Genomic DNA, 21,638 nt, shown 5'->3' with positions numbered 1-21,638 from the left:
AGCAATTTCTGCAACGACGGGGTTGGGATGGCAAGTTTGGGAGATGATCATCGATATGTAACGATTCTTCGGTCTTAATCAGAATTCAGGAAGTGGGAAGGATCGTCTGGAAGAGGAGGAAGTAGTAAGGAATGACTTCGAGGACGAAATCTAATTTAAGTAAGGGAGAGTTGTAACACCCTGTTTCAAATCGTTTCATAATTCGGGGTCATGACCCGAAGACCGGTTGTCATAAGGTTTACAGGCTTTGAGAATATTCTTGGTCCCCTTTGAGTGTAGATGTTGTAGAATGGCTAATTGGGGAGTTCAATTTGTGTTTTGGAGTCTAAGGTTAAGTCGGTAAAGTGGCGGTTCGGGCCTTTTATGAACTTTGGAGTTAAGTTTGAAAAGTTATATGGCAATGGGGAGTTAATAGAAGTATAAAGCTTTTCATTACCATTTTGTGGATATAAGGATCTTCGGAATCGGAATGTAACACCCCAAAATATGAGCCAAAAATTTCATTTTTGAAAACATATATTTAGCAAAACATTCGAATTAAAATGTTTACTAATCATAACATTTTATAAAGATATCGCATGTCTGGAAAACATTTCATAAAACATAATAATGTCAGAGTACAAATCCCCAGGAAGATCTCATGATGCGGAATACGGAGCATGTGTGTGATGGGTCGCTACCGCGCCAACTCTTTCCCCTTCAAAGAAGAGGTACCTGAAACCAAAACTGAAAACTGTAAGCACGAAGCTTAGTGAGTTCCCCCATCATACCGCATACCATACAACCACATATCATACATATTGCCAAGCATTTCTGGGGTGCCCGACCTACCCGTGTCAAGCCATTCTGGGGTGTTGACTACCCATGTCAAGCCATTCTGGGGTGCTGACTACCCTTCGGTCCTGACGACCGAACCTCAGGGACTATTTCACCCCCTACTGCTACTATCACATATATCATAACATAACATAGTATCAGACATATCTGGGGTGCCTGAACTACCCTTCGATCCTAGCAACCAAACTCGGGGACTAGTCCCCTCCTACTACCTCTATCGTATATAATGTAAAAAGCCAACATGCAAACATATCATCATATACTGTCAGACGTATCTGGGGTGTCTGACTACCCTTCGGTCCTAACAACCAAACTCTATTACTATCACATACAACATATCATGCTACCCCCCGGACCGCGTCCCTACTCGGCGAGTCGGATCTACAACTCGCCGAGTCCAAGGCTAAAATGACAAATACTTAGATAAATTTTACGTACCAGGAACCAGGTGCTAAACGGAATTAAAATGAAAATTTTATGGCCTTCAGAAGTTTGTCAGTTCTTGACCCTAGCAGAGTACATTGGGCATATGTTGGGCATACTAGCTCGCATCTGGATCACAGAGGTTTCAGCGTACACAGGGCGTATGCAGGGTTACGTCGGGGCGTAATCCAGTCAGATAGAAACCTTAATGACGTGTGGTTGTAGAGGCAAGTTACAGACCACCTTTGCAGTACGTCAATTCCGAGGAGGTGTTGTGCGCTGGTGGAATACCCTGGGTAAGACTCTCAGCCCCAATGAGCCCTGCAACTGACATGGGCATAGTTTTTGGTGCAGTTCAAACGCAAGTACTACTCAGCCCAAAACCTGCTCGAGCTAGAGAACCAGTTCCTGACCTTGAAGAAAGGAAGCATGTCAATTGATGAATACACCAACAACTTCACATCAAAGATGGAGTTCGCCTTGCGTCTTGTTCCGGATGATCTGACGCAAGTCGATAAGTACGCAAAGGGACTTCCATGGGAGTACGCAGTGCCAGTATGCCAGGCACCTACTCTAGAGACAACTATCTAGGCTGCCAAGTCTGTGGAGGATATGATTAAGGGAAGAGCTACCAACAAGATTGAGGTTGGCGAAAAGAGGAAGCTTGAGGGGTCTATGAGGCCCAATAAGAAGATTAAGTCTGGTTCAAAGGAATTTAGCGGAGGAAGAAACAAAGTGAAATGGTGCGAGAAGTGCAAGAATAAGCACTTCGGGAAATGTAGCAAGGAAGTGACTTGCTACAAGTGTGGGAAAACCGGACATTACGCCAACGAGTGCACCACCAGCAAAAGGGTGTGTTATGAATGTCGTGAAGAAGGGCACGTTGCTAAGGAGTGCCTGAAGATGAAAGAGGCGTTAAGACCAAACATTCCATCGAAACCGAAGGAAAGAGCGTTCCATATGATCCTTGACGAAGAAGATGGAAATGAAAGGGATCAGGAATGAGGATCTATGAAGTAGTCGTGTAAATAGTACCACGTGGTGTAGCCTATTACAGGCATAGTATATGTTGAAATTGAACACTTATGTAATCGTTTCAAGGAATAATATTAAACCTTTGTTTTGTTATCTAATGTGTCAAGTTGTTATGTGATTTTCTTGTATGGTGAATTAGGTGAACTGCGAGACAATACTTGGGACGAGTATGAGTAGGTGTGAAAGGTAGTAGAGGTCTATACTACCAGAAACACAGGATTCACGCTTGGATCAGGGAAAGTCACAAGGTTACCAAGAAGCTAGTAATTGATACCGTTTTATTCAAATATGTCGTTACCATCGTTTCAGTAATGACTAAGAGGATGATTGTTATTTCAATCCTAGTGATCATATCGAATTGATTCTGACTACGATAAGTATGTTACGTGGTTCAGAGAACCAAGTTTGATATAGCATCTGACTTAAGCCAGAAGATTGAAATAAAAGATAATCAAAGCAATCGGTAAAGGTATCGCGATAGTTGCTTGTAGCTAGAAATGCTACCTTTTAAGATGTGATTAGAACATGAAGAAATGTATAGTCTGTTCTGGAAGACTCTAAGATATTTGAGTCTAAGCGTGGGAACATAAGATGATAAGTCATTAGAATATGAAACATCGGTCCATTGTAGTAATAAAATAACTTATCTTATGTTTGTTAAGAAGAAGAAGCAGTCTCCAGTAAGGATCGATATTGTGACTTGAAGGTCATAATTTGGAGTCTAACATGAGATAGGGAGCAACTGCAAGATCAAGCACCACCTGCAATCAGGAAGTCTTAGAGTTAGATACTCGTTCGAAGAAACATCAAAGTTACGGTTATTACTTAGGATGAAGAGATAATGTATGGAGTCATCATGTGAGCCCTATTTCGTTGATGATTCCGGGACGTAATCATCCTAAAGGGGGAGATAATTGTAACACCCGTAGATCTGGGCTCGTCAATTTAGAGACAATAGGGGTCGAAACGACTTTTTGAAAAAAGATTATTTAGAATAAAGAATCTTAACCAAGTTGTAGAATACGTCTCAAGGGTATCGTACATATAAAGAACGCCGAAATCCGAGTTATAACGAAGAAGTTATGGTCCGTCGAAGTTTTACGGCAAAACTAACACAACTCCGGGAGACGTCAATAATGAATTTACGATGGATGACTTTTTAGCCTTATAAATCTAAAAAAAATTGTAGTATACGTTAAACTAAGAACATACAAAAAAAGAACGCCAAATTCTGACTTCGTATGAGGAAGTTATGAATTTTCTAAGATTTGGCTTATAAGTGCACAACCCGAAACTCGAATTTTAGATCGAGTGGTTTTTGGCCTATGGGACCTAAATAAGAATTGAAGATATCATTAATATGAACTCAACAGTAAAAAGACAGAAGAAAACAGAGTTTGTATATAGAAGTTATAAATTTTACGCGAACATTTAATAGTATAATCTCCTCGTACTATTAAATTTAAGATCGGTCGAGAATTAGCTGACAGAGTCAAAATGAAAGTTGTGGATCTTATTTTTACCTACGCTTGGATATAAAGAACATCAAAAACGGAGCTCGTATGTGAAAGTTAAGGATTTTAGAAGTCGGAAGTGGCTGTGGGAAAATAGGTGACGTGGCACAATCTTGATCATTGCTTTCTCCCCAACTCTTGCCACCAGATGGTGACATGTGGCACAAAGTTCAGCCATATTTCATCCTATAAATAGAACATCTTCCACCCACATTTTTTTCGCACATTTCCCATTACTTCTTCTTTTTACTCTCTCTCTCTCTCTAGAACCTCTCTTTAGCCACGAAACCCCCCGAAAATCTTATGGAACCTTCCTAGCACGAGGCGGAAGCCCCGGAGTGTTCGACGGCTCCGAGAAGAAGAGTTTTTCAGCTCGGGAACGCTGCTCCAAGCAAAGCCCGATTTTCTATAAAACCCGTTGTAAGTGAGCTACGTTTACGCTATTTTTAATATAGCTTTTATTTAATTATAGTAACGTTATTAGGAACTTATAATAAGTATTTGGGCTATTATTATGGATTATATAAGTATTGTTTTAATGCTTATATAATAGTAATAATAGCTAGACTATTAATTAGTCTCGGTGAATAATAGACTAAACTCTACTGGTAATAATACTAGGTTTCATCGAAGGAAATTATTTTTAAGAAGCGAAGCGTTGTCTGAGTTCGGAATCACCACATTTTCAAGTGAGTGCATGGTCCCTTTCATCTTACACATAGATATGAAGTATTTAATATAAATTATGTGCTATGTGTGCATATTGTCTGAATATTTGCTGTCTATGTTGGGTGAAATATTTTTATACACGTTTTAAATGATTTAAATTGTATATGTATTTTATATTTACAAAATGTGTTGGGTAAAACATGGGTAGATGTAATAGTTGTTGTGTGACCAAATAAAATAATGAAAGGTCTCGATATAGATGTTATTGATGATCCAGTCATCTAGCGGAGTATAGATGACGACCACAGACTATTCTAGACAGTCCAGTGGAACGCTAGCATGTTCGCAACCTGTAGGTGCTTATTTGAACTGTCACCAGCAGTACTCCATCCCCCACATGGTTGCCTTATTTGACATGAATTTCTGAGGAACCCCCAAAGCATGTGTTGTCACCCCGATGGAAGTCCTTAGACTAGGTTCCTTGTGTTAGATGGTTTAGGGACGTAAAGTGAGGATAACGGGAACGGGTAATTGGGTTTGTTTGGTTTGATAAAATTAATAAACTTATTTATTGTGGGTTGAAAACCCTATGTACTCACCAGGTTTCCCAACCTGACCCGCTAAATTTATTTATATCACAAGTGTTAATATGAAGTCACATTACACTGAGAGATTAAGGAGATATAAATCACTAGTGATAATGAATATAAGTTCTATTTATGCTTATGTTTCTGTATTGCCGATGACATCCCAAATGTTTGAAAATGAATAAAGATACTTTTATTTGGAAATGCTTTGATAACATATTTGTCATTTTACTATGAACAAATTGCACAACATTTTTATTAAAAGAGGTACTCTGATTTTTATAAATCATAAACAAAATCGGTCTTTTTTGGCTGTGAAAATGGGGATGTCACACTTGTGAAGAATGTTGGTGTGTTCTTGTGTATTTTGAAGTGATAGAAGGATATTGAAGACTCATTGCTTGGAGTGAAGCTTAGAGATCTTGAGTTATCATCATCATTTAAAACCATTTGAGGTATAAAGTTCTCTACTTGATGGTTCAATATGCTAGATCTAGGTTATGGACTTTGTTTATGCATTTTGGGTCTTTTGAGATAAAGTTGAGCTTTTAATCTTCTCTAGAAGCCATTGATGTTAGATCTTAGCTCCAAAGACTTCCCTTGTTCATTAAAATGCAAACTTTATGGAAGATCTTGGCCCATACAAGTTTTAAGAGCTTTATTAAGCTTCTTTTTTAGTGTAGAGTCCCATTAAGTCATGCATGGGTGTAAAGTTGCCAACTTTACGTATTAAGTCACCCTTAGCGACCAGATTTGAGAGTTAGGCAAAAGGTCTTAGCAGTTTAAGTGCTTAATGAAGTAGCTTGGGATTTTGAGGCGTACGCTGGGAGTACGAGCTGAGTATGCCCCACGTATTCAGCAGATAGATGCATGGGCTTGGCGTTCATGGGTTTTGGGCATGCTTTGGGCTTTGAAGATTTATGCCTTTTTGGGCCATTAGACTTTTGTTTTGGCTTTTGACTAGTATATCGGGCTCCTTTGGAGTTAGGTACATGATGTGTTTTGGGCTCAATTTGGAAGATTGGGCCATATGGGCTTCTGGTTGTCATTTAAGATTTGGGCCTTTTGAGTAATTTGGGTTGGGCCTTGGTTTCAAGCCAAGTAAGAAAAGGGTAAAATGGTCTTTTATCCTGGTTATGGGTTAAGTGGTTTAGATTCTTGTTTATGGGTCGAGGTTCAATTATTAATTGGATATTATTTCAATGATGTTAGCGCAGGGATTTTCTAGATCAGCAGACCGAGATTTTATTGAGAGATTCCAGCGGGTTGAGTTGAGTTTCCTCACTTTGTTTAGCAGGTCTAAGGTACCAATGCTGGCCCACGGTTTGATATGTTAGGGATGCTAGATGTTTTTTATTGTTATGTATGTATGGTATAGAGTATTTTGAGGAAACTTACAGTTTATGTTTATGGTTTCAAATACTTCCAGATTGAAAGGGAATGGCCCGACCTGATCGCACCGCATCCGTCTATGTTTTCAGCATCTTGTGATTTTGGGATTTTGTACTCTGATGATTATTTACTATGACATACTTTTGGTTGATTTGATATGAATATTTGATGTTTTGGAATTAATTAAAAATAAAATTTTTATCTGGATTTTTTAGGATGTTATATCAATGCAAATGACACATAAGTTTGTAAGGGATCCAAGCTCCTTAACATCTCCAATAAGCAAGAGAATCTTTTTTAAACACTAAACAATCATCAATAACCATCGCAGGTTTATCTTGATTATTTCCATGTAAAATCGAAGCATAAGATTTTGAGTTTGATTGACCCAATGAATGATAGTTGGAGTTTACCATAGGATATTTGATCGAATTGACATTAACCCCCTTTGAAAACGAGCAATGATAGAAAATAAATTAAGTTTTTCAATCCATATGGTGCAAAGCTTTGAGCGTAAAATGTCGATATTCACGGATTTTGAGAACCCAACAAAAGCAAATGGTTGTCCTATCTTTGACAATCTTTTAACAATAAAAACATCCAACAAAGTCTCATATATTTCACAAGTCTTCTACAAGTAAAGTGGGAAGGAAAATTAGTCACGCAAACATTATGGATTATATCGTCACGATCGCCCTAATCACCAAAGCGCCTTTTTGTTCCCTGCTAATCTTTTATTTTTTTACTGGCATGTTCGATTAAACATGATTGCTACCCATGTAAATTTAGATGCAAAACGCATGGATATGTTGTCCATTGTTTGTGATATTTGCAAACTCAAACCAAAAGATATGGGACTTATTTTCATTTCTTGGCAAGTAGTTGCAAATCTATGACGATTTATTGATAGATGGTGCGAGTTGGTCATACCGGATTTTATTGATATGCAAGATGTTGTGCTTTGGATTGATGCAACGCTTTTCTCAAACGAAAATAATTGTTTTGGAAGCTATCATTGTGATCATGTGGTTACTTTTTTGGCGTAATGACGTTCTTTTTAGGGTCACAATATGAAAGAATTCAATGATTGATAGATTATTCTTATATCTAGATAGTAAACAGGAATAAGAAATTCAGTGTTAGTCGATAAATTGGTTTGGCATTTAAATCATATTCTTTCTATTCCTATGTAACAGAAAGAAATAAGCCAAGCCTATACACACCAAACATAACCTTAGTCACAAACCGACTTTTGATCAAGTCAAAGTCAAACTCCATCTAGGTTTTTCCACCACTTGTAGTCTAAAAATCCATTTAGAAAGGGACTCCAGAAAATATGAACAAAATCCATATAATACATTCATTTCAAGTTTTGAGGAACAAAAGATGATTCAAAAGCAAAACTCCGATGCTTACACACATATGCCCTATTTACACAAGTTGAAAAAAGAATAAAAACCAATACACCTCTCTGTATATAGATAGTGTCTGCTTAATGCTTATATATATATATATATATATATATATATATATATATATATATATATATATATATATATATATATATATATATATATATATATATATATATATATATATATGTTTCATGCAAGATTTATATTTTATACCAACACAACAAGATTAGATGATCTTGGAACAAAACACACATGAGCTCTACCAATCATGGAGCCATTCTGGTGTGTTGAGTTCATCCATTTCTTCATTTGGCAAAATAGATACAGATACAGATAGATTATCTGTGGGACGATTTTCAAGATATTGATCTATACGGGAGATGATCTCCTGTGGTGCAGTGCAGGTGCCATCCTTTATGCTTTTCCAGTTCACACCCTTAAACCATTTATGACTTTTGATAGAATCTGCTCCTTTGCTTCCAAGTCTTTCGTTTTCATCTACTTCCAGCAACTTCAGGTTCAAAAAGAATCAAATTGTTATAAAAAGTGGGACTTGTTTTTGTTAATAACACAAAAACCAATTTCTTGAAAATCTTGAAGTACCCATAACAGTTTATGACCAAAAATCCAAATCTTTGGTGAAAATTGTGAAATCTTGAGAATCTTAAACAACCCTTTAACAGTTTATGACCAAAAATCCAAATCTTTGGTGAAAATTGTGAAATCTTGAAAATCTTAAACAACCCCTTAACAGTTTATGACCAAAAATCCAAATCTTGAGTGAGAATTAGTTGAAATCTTGAAAATCTAGGGGAAGAAACTTAAAGAACCCTAATATCAGTTTTATGATCAAGAATCTATGTTGCACCTAAGTTGGTGAAAAAAGAGATACAATTCTGACTTTTAAAATCAAAGTAGTTGTTAATCTCAAAATCTTTAGAGAACCCATATCAGGTAGTATCAAAAGTTTTGACTTTTGAGGTCAAAATCATGGTCAAATCTCATTCATACCTTAGTGATGAGATCAACAACTTCAGGGCTAAATGTTTCAGGAAGAGTGAATTGTCCTTTAGCAATCTTTGCAAAAGTATCAAGTTCATTTTCTCTCCATGAACCAAATGGCATTTCCCCTTGTAACATGAAGTATATCAACACCCCTAAACCCCACCTGCATATAATAATTTAACATTTTTTTATTTGTATTTTGTGGGGCCCACATCACACAGGTATAGAAGAAATAATAAAGCTTTAATTTATTTTTATTTTTTTTACCAGTCAGCAGCAAAACCATGGCCTTTTCCTTGAACAATTTCTGGAGCTAAAGAGTCAACCATTCCACATATTGTAAATGTTCTCTCACTGTCTAATTTCTTTCCAAATCTGAAATCAACTAACTACATAAAATAAAACACACATGTGATTATCATTATTATTAATATGATTTAAGCTACTTTAAATATTTCTGTAGTTATTGCATTTAAACCATAAACAGTTAAACAAACAGACCTGTACATGTCCTGTTTGGGCAAACATTAAAATTTCTGGTGACACGCCTCTGTAAAGAATGCCAGCCTGAAGAAAATAAATTAAATACACAAATGTTTATATAAAAAGAAAAAATATTTGATGAAGTGGAGGATAAAAAAAGTATGTTGCTATTGAAAATTTGAAAGACTAACCTTGTGTAATTCTTCCAATGATATAACAACAGAAGCAGCAGAGAATCGAGCAGATGATTCATCAAGTGGAGAGTGTAGTATGGAGTTAATTGGACATGAAATGAGAGTGTTCAAAAGTATGCCTACATGAGTTTGATCAGCACATGTGCATAAAACTTGTGGGACACCTGGCAATGCTTTTGCATTTTTTATTAATTTTTTCTCCTTTAAAACCTGTTCTTCCTTCCCAAGTTTCTTGATCTTCTGTTTTGAAAATCTTTTTAAGCTAAACAAATGCTCTGATTGGATACAAACAAAACATTCATTAATTGTATATCAGTCAAACTAAATCATCAACATTTTCAAATTATGCTACAATCATTTTCATTCTAAACATCCTTTTTTGACCTCAAAAGTCAACTTTATACTAAATGGTCAAGATTTTGAACCATGTGTTTAAACTTTAAAGTTATTACTAAGCTGCTAAAATCAACAATTTTACTTCTAAAAATCCTTTGGTTGACCTCAAAAGTCAACTTTAATGTTTTCTTTAAAAGGGAGATGATTGAAGCACTAACCTGAATCCTTTTGTTGAACAAGCCCAATCTCACAACAGTCTGTGGAATATAAACATGTTTTCCATTCCTAAATAAAAACTGGATATATTAATTTATTATCTTGATTTCAAGAATAAACATAAATAAAAATAAAAACTATGATGCTGTTTTCATACCAAATCAGAAAGCTGAACATTTGAGAACAAACTCGGATTAATACTTTTGTTAGGCTCACGTGGAAAATCACTAGAAGTTTCTCTTGACCTGAACAAAATTGATTAATGAAGGATTAGACACTTGAAGTATCTTTTTGTGGTTATTATGGGAAAAGGGTATATGTGGAAAATTTGTAAATGTGGGATTTCTTACCTGTATCCATCTTGTAAAGCTTGTGACACAGGACCAACAACTAACTCAAATTTTTCCTTTGTTAAAACTGCACAAACTACATCACCTAAAGCAACAATGTGTAAAGAATCAATGCATTCACCAAGAAGTGTCCATTCCCCAAAATACCCCCCTTCACTCTTCTCCATTGAAAGCTCAGAACCACTTTCCATCTCATCAGACATCAAACTGGTTGCATTTTGACTTCTGATATACGAGTCAAACGTGATCCTCACTTTTCCCTTTTGTATCATATATAACCCTGAAACACCATTACCCTACAAATAGACATATACTTATATATAATATTAATGAGTGTTGAAAAATGGGTATTTTTTGGTTTTTGATAATTATTAATAAAGTTTAGTTTACCTTATCAACTATTGTTTGTCCATTGGTGAAGGAAACTTCAGAAAGAGCATCAGCAATGAGACTGAGTTGTAAAATGGTCAACCTTGAGAGAAGGTCAACAGATCTGAGTAATTTCAATGATGATAAATTTGAAAACTCTGATGTCAGAATTCCTCTAAAATCTTCTCTTCGTAGGGCCCACAAAGTTCCATTAGTCACTGCACGTACTGAAGCTTGTAGGGGCTTATTGTACCTTTAATGGAATGGAATCACAAAAGGAATAGAATTATAACAAAAAATAGTAATTTTATTAAAAAGAAAAAACATTAAATAAAGTAAAAGATGTCTCACATTAATGCCAGCTCACCGAATGAAGATAATTTATCAGCTGTATAGCGTTGTAAAACCCTAGGAACTGCTCCTGTTGTTTCTTCCTGTTGAAAAATTGTATCTTTTTTTTTAAATCAAAACATGTAAAAAAAAGTTGATGATTATAAATCTTTTTTATATTTAAAGAAGGCATCAATAACATCACCTGTGTTGCAAAGACCTCAAATTCACCACTTCCAACCACATAGAAACAATCACCTTCTCCACCCTTCATAACAAATATGACACCAATCAATTAGACTTGATTTTCTAATATCAAATTTGAAAACCTAAATATGATTCAAATAAAAAAATTACCTGTTTGACCACAGTTTCTCCTGCTTGAACTTCAACTCTTTGCATACAATCCAACAAAACGTGACACTGTGAATCCGTAAGTTTTCTAAACAGAAAATGATCATGCAAAGCCCTTTCAATGTGTGCCTATAAAAACAAACAAAAATCACTTATCAACAAAAAAAAAAATCTAATCAAAACCTAAAAAAACCATAAAAGTTTCATACATTGTTCCAAATTTAACCATTTTCACCTCTTATATCATGTTTCAACAATAATGTGACCTAAAAATTAACAAATGAGGAAAGTAAAAAAAGTTTACTTCTTCTTCCCAAGTTTTTCTATGTCCAGGAGATGGTGGGACCCACAACTGTCCATTCTCCAAAGAGCTTTCAATTGCCCTCAATCGTGTCCTTGAAATATCAGTCCTTACTCTTTGGTTTTTAGCATTCCAATTCATTGTTGTAGAAGGAGATTCTGATCCTGATAACTCTACAATTTGAGGTATTGGAGGCCTTAAAGCACTGCTTGAAATACCTGCTTGACCTACTGTAACCTGTCATAAAAATATATAACTCAACACCCGAAAATTATTTTTTTTAAAAAAAGTAATTCAAGTTAATTCAAGTTCAACAACTACTTACCCCTGTCAATCCACTTATATGAACCACTATAACAGTTATATCATCTGTTCGAGTCTCGAATTGCAACCAAAGTCTATAAGATTCTGCTACAATTGCAGCACATGCATCACGTGGATCTGTAAAGCTTGAAACCTAATTTTATAAAAAGGGTATTAGAATTTTATGATTTTGAATAGGGTATTGATGGATTGTAGATATTTCATGTTTCTTTTGGATAAAATAAGATACCTTACCATGTCAACCACAGCTTGACTAGAGAGAAATTCAAACACTCCATCACTAGCAATCACAAAGAAAAGATGATCTGGAGTAAGATCCAACGCAACAATTTCTGGATTTGCAACAACACCAATTGTTTCAGCAATTGAATCACCAATACTTCTTGTAAAAGCTGTTCCAGGGTACATCCCATTTGGGACCCACAACCTAGGAGGATCACCATCATCACCTTCTTCAGTGTCCCAACATTGCACATCTGGATTCTTTAAACCTTCAATCTGATCCAATGTAAGAACTCTTGCCCCACATAATCTAACCCTTTCAAGCTCATCTTCTCTGAATGGAGTTTGATCTATTGACAAATCAACTGCTACTATTTCTGTCCCTCTTTTTTCAGCTATAATAGCTCTTGAATCACCTGAATTAGCTACATAAAGTGTCTTCCCACGAACTAAAACTGTAATGGCTGTTGTCCCACTCATGCTGTCATCTACATTGTTGTCTGCGTGTAGTTGAGAATTTGTTGTTAAAAAAGCAGCATGACAGGCTTCAACAGGGTCGACATGAAAGCGATTGTTTCTAAGGAGATTTTCACATAGCTTTTGCTTCACGAATTGAGAGCATTGAGTACCATATTCACCATGTCCATCGAAAACCCCAAAGAAATGGTCGTTAGGGTTTGTTCCAAATGGCGTGTGAATGCAAAAACTGTCTTGGTTGGCTTTATCGAGGGCGTCAGGGTAGTAGCCTCTTTGAGATAGATACGAATACTGTAACCTGTAGTTTCCTGTTGGAATGACGACGATTCTAGACCCATCTGGAGGTAGAAACTGTGCTGAAACCCTTCGTAACCTTGTTATACCTGCTTCGGGATTCTGATTTGTGTCTCCGTCGTCTTCTTTGTATGAAGATTTGGGTGAAAACACGGCGATTTCAGATGTACCCACATTATCGGTCTCTTTCACTTTAGGATCTCTAGGTAAACAGATATCACCGATACAGTTACAGTCTACTGAAAAAGCACAACCCATTACTGGAAACGAGAATGCACCATTGATACTTGTTGAACAGTTGGATTAAAACTCATGATCAAGAGTTTTACAGACTTCGTATATAGAAACGAAATCAAGAAGCACTTTGCTTAACTTTCCAATTAGAGATTGCGAGATTCTTTACTTCAACTTGTGGACTTGTGGGTATATTTCTCTCAAGTCTTCGAAAGCTAAAACAGAAATGTCAAAGAAACAACCGATTAGAATCCAACAGATAGATACCTTATCTGCTGGCGTAGTCTCTATCTAAACCCAAGAATCGAAAATCATCACGTATCTAAGTAAAAGCATAAACCGAATCCCTAAATAATTCCTCCAACTAAACAACAAACATTCAAGACCTTAAACAAAATTCTTCTCCAATCAATCTAACAAAAAGTAATAACCACTCACCCAAACCCAAAAACCTTATCTACTAATAAACGGGTAATTGCAAAATTTAGGCTGTGAAAACAAAAATCCACAAAACATAAAACCTAAAATGTCGATAGATACGGTCATGATCTATGATTAAGGAAAAGCCTGTTGGAAAATGGAACACACACACACAGAGAGAGTTAGTGAATAGATATGGATGGTTGGAACACACACAGTTGTTAGTATTGTACCTTGAAATTGAAGATAAAAAAGAAGGCAGAAACTGACAATTATCTCACCTCGTTACAGCTGGTTTGATCAGGAAAAAAGGGAGAAGAAGAGCAGAGAGAATGGAGATGAATGAAGGATCGATGCATGTGTGTGTGGAGCGACAAGGTTCTCAGCTTTTTAGTTGATGAGTGTAGCAAGTAGACACTGGGGTCTACGCGCTTCTTATCACCACGCGCCGCCATACTACTGATTACACTAATCATCTTTAAATCAACTTCTCTTTACCCCCAAGTCAATCAATATCAATATAGTTAAAAGAATCCAATCTTTGGTTTTTTTAATATAAACAATTTATTATATTTTGTTTCGTTTAATGAAAATTATTTATAGTATGAAATTTGCTAGGGAATACAAGTATACAACTAAACTTATCTAGTATTTAATTGGACATGTTAAAGCAAAAAACAGAAGGAAAAAAAAAAAGTTAAATTGTCTTGACATTCAAGATGCAATATTTATAGCTTATAATATAATTTTCGTACTTGTCATATTTATTTAATGTTGTTTTTAGTAACTAATAATACAAATTTCTACTTTTTATGGTCAATTATAATATTTAAAACTTTGCTTTTGGTTGATAATTCTTATTTATGATATTTTATGTTCATTAAATTATATGTCGAACCGGATATCATGGAATCATACTAATTTATAGTTGAAAGTGTATTAATGATTCGCAATTAGAGAATGTTTGGTTACATCAATAACATGATACATTTTGGCTTTTGGTGTGTGACATTGTCTCGTGTTCCCTTTCAATTTTATCCATAATAAAGCAATCCATGAGTGGGTTGGCACATACCCAAGCCAAACATTCCGATCTCTTTGAAAATAATTGACATCAAACCATTTATTGCTCACATTCATGAACTTATAAATAGTTATATTTTATAACATTTGAATTCGTTGTTGTTATTAATGTTTTGGTCGGGATGTACAAAATTCAAGCTTGTTTTTATTAATAGTTTTAGTAAAAACAAGTCTAGATAAAACAACTTAAGCACCTTAATCTTAGGGAAATAACTTACATCTTACATCTCAATTTCTCTTTCATGCTAATTAGGAGTACTTACTATCAAGCACTCCTATTAAGGCTGTTAATCGGGTCAACCTGATTGGATTTCAGGTTAATCGGGTCGGGTTAGTTGGGTTTTCACAAAAAATAATTTAACCCAACAACCAACCCTACTAAGGTATGGGTTTGTCGGGTTCGGTTTAATCAGGTTTCGGGTTAATAAGGTCGGGTTAGTTGGGTTAATACATTAAACACTTAATTTAAACATAATATATATGGTTTTTTCAAGAGTCCAATCTAATATAAACCCAAACCATTTTTTTACTCTTTTCTTAACATCAAGAATGCATACAAATTGAAATAAATTAAAAATAAAAGATCATGGTCCTCATGGTTATTACAACATATGAGAAAGCATGCATACGATAATAGTTAAAAGAGATCTTCCATTAGAAATATTAAATACATGAACTTTCAATCTCTAGTTAGCGATCAACACCATGTAGTTTATTCATGTTTATAGTTAGTTTAAAGTAGAAATAATTATCAAAATAAAAATTTTACTTTCTCAGCTGCTCTAGTACTTTTGAGATGTGGAGGTTTTATATCTTTTTGGACTTCGACTTCACAAATGGGAGTTACTTGACCCTCATATATTTCTAGAGTCACAAAAATTTACATTTTCAAAGGGTTTGTGGTCTTTTTGTATTGTTCAAGTAGAGAGTGTTGGAATATGTAAAGGTTGTGAAGTCCTAACCAAATTATTTAAGTTGACCCGAAACCCGGTTTTTTTTGTAAAAATCAACCATAAACCCGACCCCAAGTCGACTGGTAAAGAGTCGATTAGAAAACAAATTATGCATAGGAGTTAGGGGTATCAAAAAACCCGAACCCGATTAACCCGACCCGACCCTAACTTGAATAAGGTAATTAGGGTCGGGTTCAACCCTAATTACCTTATTGGGGCTAGGGTGGGTCGGGTTAATCGGGTTCGGGTTTTTTGACACCCTAACTCCTATGCATCATTTGTTTTCTAATCAACTCTTAACCAGTCAACTTCTTGCATGAGTGTCCATTTGGATGTATCAATTTGATCAGATCCAATCAAGTGAATCAAATTTAATTTCGGTTTTCAAAAAGTGAATCCAAATACTCTAAACTAAATTAAAATATAATCAAAACAAACCAAATTTCAATTATGTTGGATCGGCTTTTATAGTTCAGTGTTAAAAGAGTCGAACATTTAAAATTTTATATAACATGAATATTAGTCTAGTTTAAACAAAAATAAATTGTTTGTTTGGAAATTAAAATTTATGAACAACTATTCAAAAATCGTATAATAATTTAATATATTATAGATAAAAAAAAAACTTTTGAGAAGCACATTAAGATATTTTATATGATAATACTTTCTAATCTATTTTAAAATATAATTTAGTAAATTGATAAATAATTAAATGTTTTATATGAATATATATATATATATATATATATATATATATATATATATATATATATATATATATTCTAATAAATAAATAGGTTTTTTCTCCTATTGTCAAGTGTCATACTATTAGAACTTCTCATTAATATTGTATGTTACACATCATACCACTTGTCGATCTATTATTTATTAATTTCAAATTTCAAATTTTAAAAATTTCATTCTAATTATATTAAATTATTAATTGATAATTGATTCTTCAGTTTAAATTTCAAATTTTAAATTTTTTCACTCTAATTATTTTAAATTAATAACAATAGATTAAAAAATAAAAATAAATTAATACAGATTGTAATGTGATATAATTTCACGTATTTATTTAAATCAACGATTATATTTTATATAACTAAAAAAAAATATCTCTTAAACTAATTGATTAATAATTTTGAATTTTTAATAAGAAAATTTAATTAATTTTATAACCGTGGTTCTCACGGGTTATATATATATATATATATATATATATATATATATATATATATATATATATATATATATATATATATATATATATATATATAATAAACTCTTATTCCGATTTTTTGGACTATTCGGTTTTAATTTTATAAACCATAACCAATACGAAATCCAAGATAATAATTCGGTTTTGCTGAAAAGTTATCCAAAAATCTTAATATCTGAACCAAATAATCCAATCAAAATTATCCAATCGAACACTTCAGTTTTATCCGAATAGTGAACACCATGTTTCATATAATCTACTACTTGTTGGTGATTTTAGTGTGATCAACATATTTTGGTGTAATTATTATTAATAATGAGATAGGTTGTGTTTCATTTACTAATTGAGCTTGGAGGAGCGGGGTGCACACTTGGTGTGATAATTATGAACTCGGGAATACGGGGGCAACGCCCCTGTGTGTAGTGTTCCAAAGGGTTGCAACCCTTTAGCGGGGTTTAAGGGCAGCGCCCCTAGCAGGGTCCAAGGGTAGAGCCCCTAGCGGTGGTTTCAGAAAAAGTGGTGACATTATTGTGATGTAAGAATCGGTTATGTCTTATAATCATATATCCAACCACTTGTTTTGGCACTAAATTGCATGTAACTACCACTAACTTCTTTTCCCTCTAATATAAGAACCTTCCGCTGGTTTTAGATACACGAAAATCATATTTTAATTTGTTCTATCTCTCAAGAACACAAAACAACAAGGTATATTTTTCTGTGTTTCAAATTTGGAATTGGTCTGATTTCCAAATTGCATTTCTTAGATATCTCAAATCAGATTATGTGATACCCTAGGCATAAGGGTCAAAAGCACATATTTTAGAAAGTGGTTGCAATCACAATCCCAAAAATTATCCACGTTAATTGATATTTTAAGACCCCAAAATATTACATTCACAATCTATGATTTTGTGAAGAATATCAGTGGTGGAATCTGTTAAAGACATGACTTCCAAATTCGGGCACTGATTTTCGTCGCTGGCAGAAGAAGATGCATTTCTATCTCACTACGCTGAAAGTTGTTCACATTTTGAGCACTTAAGCACCAAATGTAACACTTGAATTGGGTATGTTTCCTTTTAGCCTTTTGTATTTAAAATATTTCATTTTTGGTCCTTATGGCTAGTATGTGGGGCATACCATAGTGTACGCTTAGCGTACTAGCGAGGGTGTGATCGCGGGTTCGAGCCTCGTACGTTGGGCGTACGAGGGTTACATTAGGCATAATCAGGCCATCTTGAAACCCTAATTTTTAGGGTTTAACCCCTATATAAGCTCATTAAGTCCCATGAGTTTGACTTCTTACTAGCCTCCATATGCCCTAAACCTTAAATATCGATCCTTAGTGTAACATCCCGAGATTTTGCATGTATTTTCAAATCTTTCCCTCATTATTATCATTGTCATTTTTAACCCTTGGGGTTAGGAGGATATAGCCATGAGATGCCCTAATGGCTAATAACACAATTTTGGATCAGGAAGAGTATGATGCGCATACATAAGGGTACGTTGAGTGTACTAGGCTCGCCCTAGTATGCTGGACGTAAACCTGTGTACGCTGGGTGTACTCACATCAGGGGAAAACCCTAATATTAAGGGTTTGCGTGCTATATAAGTGTCCTTATGAGCTCATAATCCTCTATCATTTTAGCCTCCATAGCTTTGAGCCATTTTCCCCAAACCCTAACCCCTCTCTTGAGTGTGTAAGCTAAAAGTGTGTGTTTTAAGTATTTGAAGAAGAAAGAATTGCATCAAGGTGTTGGACAAGTGAGGCAAGCTTGAAGATCTAAGGTTATCTTGTTCTCTAGAATCTCCAAGAGGTAAAAACCTTTTGTCTTTATGCTTGTATGATGTAGATCTTGCCTTAATAGCTTTATGATACCTTTCTTGTCCCAAAACGTCCCAAGTTTGTGCATGTTATGTTTTGGACATGTTTAGCTGTCCTTTTAGACCCTAGGAAGGGTTCTAAGTGATAAAAATAAGGTCCCAATGGCTAGAAGTGTCCCATGCAAATGGTAAAAAGGTCTTAATGGATTAATACCTTACATTAAGGACTTTCTGGACGTTCAAACACTTAAAGATTGAAACTTTATGATTCTAAGACATATTTGGTCAATGGATATGGGATTTGGGCTTAAGTGCTTAAGCCATTAAGCACTTATTAGAATTTTGGTAAAGCTCGTGTACGCCCCACATAGAGAGCATTAGGCCCCGCATACTGAGTCAATGGCCCTATTTTCTAGTCAACGCAAGGCTCGTGTACTCCCCGTATAACCTTGGGGTACGCCCAACGTACGCCCTCTATTGGGCTTTTACGATTTGGGTTTCAGATTTGGGCGACCTTTGGATCATTATGGTTTGGGCCTTTGTTATACTTTCTGAATAAAAGTGTTTTGGGCCGAATTTGAAAACTAGGGTGACGCCCAATTTGGAAAATCAGGCCAATTATGGGCCTTGTATATTTGGACCTTTTGGATCATGGATTGGAATTGGGCCTTGGCCCAAATTAGAGAAAGGGAAAAATAGACTATTACCCTATGTGGGACCCTTGGTCAAGATTGATATTCTAACTGTTGACTTAGTATTCGTTATTTTGGATAGTTTGGGATTTTCGGTGAGACAAAGGTCGGAGACTTTCAGTCTAGTTCAGCACGACTTGTGAGGTGAGTTTTCCTCACTATACTAACAGGGTCAAAGGCACTAATGCCAACCCTTCTTGGATTGTATCCTGGTTATGGAATGATACTATGTTTAATGATCTGTAAGATCGGTATCTTGTTATATAGGATGATGCTATGTTTAGTGATCTGTTCGATCGGTATCCTGGTATATAGGATGATACTACGATTAATGATTTGTATATTTGTATGACTGTTTGTACATTCTAACTAGCGTATGATATTTATGTGTTGATTGTGTGATTGAGGGTGGGTTGAGGCAGTCCTGCGTTGTGCTCTAGGCCAACAGACCCAGGGCGGTCCGGATAGACTGAAGGCCCAATGGAGCGTACCAGTCAGGCCGAAGGCCTGGAGAACAGTCCAGACAGGCTGAAGTCCCGGTAGGGTGGACCAGACATGCTGAAGGTTCTGAGAGTGGGCCAGATAGACTGAAGGCATGGCGAGGGCGATCCATTTATACTGAAGACTCTATATGCATGTTGTTTGTTATGATGTTATTTTGTTTGTATTGTGTTAGTATTTTGGGGGAACTCACTAAGCTTTGGGCTTACAGTTTTGGATTTCATTACAGGTAATTCGAATGATCGTGGGAAGGCGAAGGCTTGATCATGCACCTCCTCACATTTTATGATTTTGATTTTTGGGATTCTCTGATATGTAACTATTTTGAAAACATTTTATAATAAGTAATGGTTTTGGATGCTTGAAAAAGTTTTAAATTTTTAGGAATTTTATGGATGTTACAAGTTGGTATCAGAGCCTTGGTTTGAGTGAATTGGAGGAACACTCATGGCAGTAATTGGATCCTGTGTCTCGTCAAACTTTGGTGACTTCGTGTTGCTGAACTCCCGGAACAACGAGTCACCTCCCTGTGGCCTAGCAGCAGCTACGACTGTGATGGTTGCAGCAGCAGCAACAACCTCTGTAACAACAACGTATCGCTCATTGAATGTCTCAATTAGCGTAGTCTTAACAGACCCAAACATCTCTGGTATGGCCTCTCGGGTAGCTGTGGCCACCTCCTCATGAATGATAATGTGGATCTCCTCGTCATTGACACTGTTGCCCTCGAGGTTGTGGCGTGTACCTACCATAATGTCTCTGAAACACAACATGAAAATCATCATAGACTTTTTTGATCATACTCACACTCGATTTCCCTTCCCTACATGCTCCTTAGTATCCTAAGGATTCTTACTTGGGTCGCATATAGATCCGGTGCTTTCAGTAGTACGGGCCTAATACTACCTTCCACACCAACCTGTAGTCACCCCAAGTCCTCCTGCTAGGATCCTAATTCACAAGTACTCTATCTCTCACTAGTATCAGACTACTCTCTCGGTAGGCTCCTCCTATGCCCTATCTAGGTATCTCTCCTAGATTATCCCTCGACTCAGAACTCTTTCTAAGAAATTCCCGCTAGGTACTCCCACTCAGCACATACTCAAGGCAAATAACATATAACATTGATCAATAGCATACCCTAGACTAAGGCATCACGAATCAGGCAACTCTAACCCTAATTTCGGAAGTACCTAGCCTATCCTCTAGCATGCAACTCTAATATCTCATAAATATCTCATAATATAAACAAATAATGGTATTTTTAGGAAATCACCATTCGGGCTCAAGCTGATTGTACACACCGCTCCATCTCATTTTCTCTTTAAAACTCTTACTTGTTTTAGAAAAATAATTTCTCTTTATGAAATTTTCTCTATTCCTTAGTTTGAGTCCAGACATACCAGAGAGTACATCTGAATCCCTCAAACCAAGGCTCTAATACCAACTTGTAATACCGTAAATTTTCAAACAAATTTTCATTTTCAAAACCACATAATTCTCAATATCACATTTCCAAAACCACAATTTTCAAATTGTCAAAAACACAAATTCATAAATTTTTTGATAAAACCCA

At 35.5% G+C, this 21,638-nt stretch overlaps 1 protein-coding gene across 1 annotated transcript; it reads right to left on the bottom strand.

The window, feature by feature from the left end:
* Positions 1 to 7,794: 7,794 nt before the first annotated feature.
* LOC145013295 (protein phosphatase 2C and cyclic nucleotide-binding/kinase domain-containing protein) lies at positions 7,795 to 14,195 on the bottom strand. The gene is made up of 16 exons (XM_078972098.1): positions 14,063 to 14,195; positions 12,369 to 13,576; positions 12,136 to 12,267; positions 11,814 to 12,047; positions 11,513 to 11,638; positions 11,361 to 11,423; positions 11,177 to 11,259; positions 10,847 to 11,078; positions 10,457 to 10,752; positions 10,264 to 10,351; positions 10,109 to 10,175; positions 9,552 to 9,829; positions 9,379 to 9,444; positions 9,145 to 9,266; positions 8,884 to 9,040; positions 7,795 to 8,383 (listed from the first exon to the last, which is right to left on the bottom strand). The coding sequence occupies exons 2-16, from the start codon at positions 13,383 to 13,385 to the stop codon at positions 8,132 to 8,134; spliced, it is 3,213 nt and encodes a 1,070-aa protein (XP_078828224.1). The 5' UTR covers positions 13,386 to 13,576; positions 14,063 to 14,195; the 3' UTR covers positions 7,795 to 8,131.
* Positions 14,196 to 21,638: the final 7,443 nt, after the last annotated feature.

This window comes from Lactuca saligna, chromosome 8, assembly GCF_052625555.1.
Source record: "Lactuca saligna cultivar CGN05327 chromosome 8, ASM5262555v1, whole genome shotgun sequence".
NCBI lineage: Eukaryota > Viridiplantae > Streptophyta > Magnoliopsida > Asterales > Asteraceae > Lactuca > Lactuca saligna.
The sequence above is the reverse complement of the archived record's forward strand: the minus strand, read 5'-3'. Positions and strand labels throughout refer to the sequence as shown.

What these genes read in the sequence shown, in the direction of transcription:
- LOC145013295 (XM_078972098.1), bottom strand. Translation starts at nt 13,385, where the DNA reads ATGGGTTGTGCTTTTTCAGTAGACTGTAACTGTATCGGTGATATCTGT. An exon ending in GAGAAACTGTGGTCAAACAG is followed by an intron (nt 11,424 to 11,512) that starts GTAATTTTTTTA and finishes TTTGTTATGAAG; the next exon opens with GGTGGAGAAGGTGATTGTTT. An exon ending in ATGTTCAGCTTTCTGATTTG is followed by an intron (nt 10,176 to 10,263) that starts GTATGAAAACAG and finishes GTTTTTATTTAG; the next exon opens with GAATGGAAAACATGTTTATA.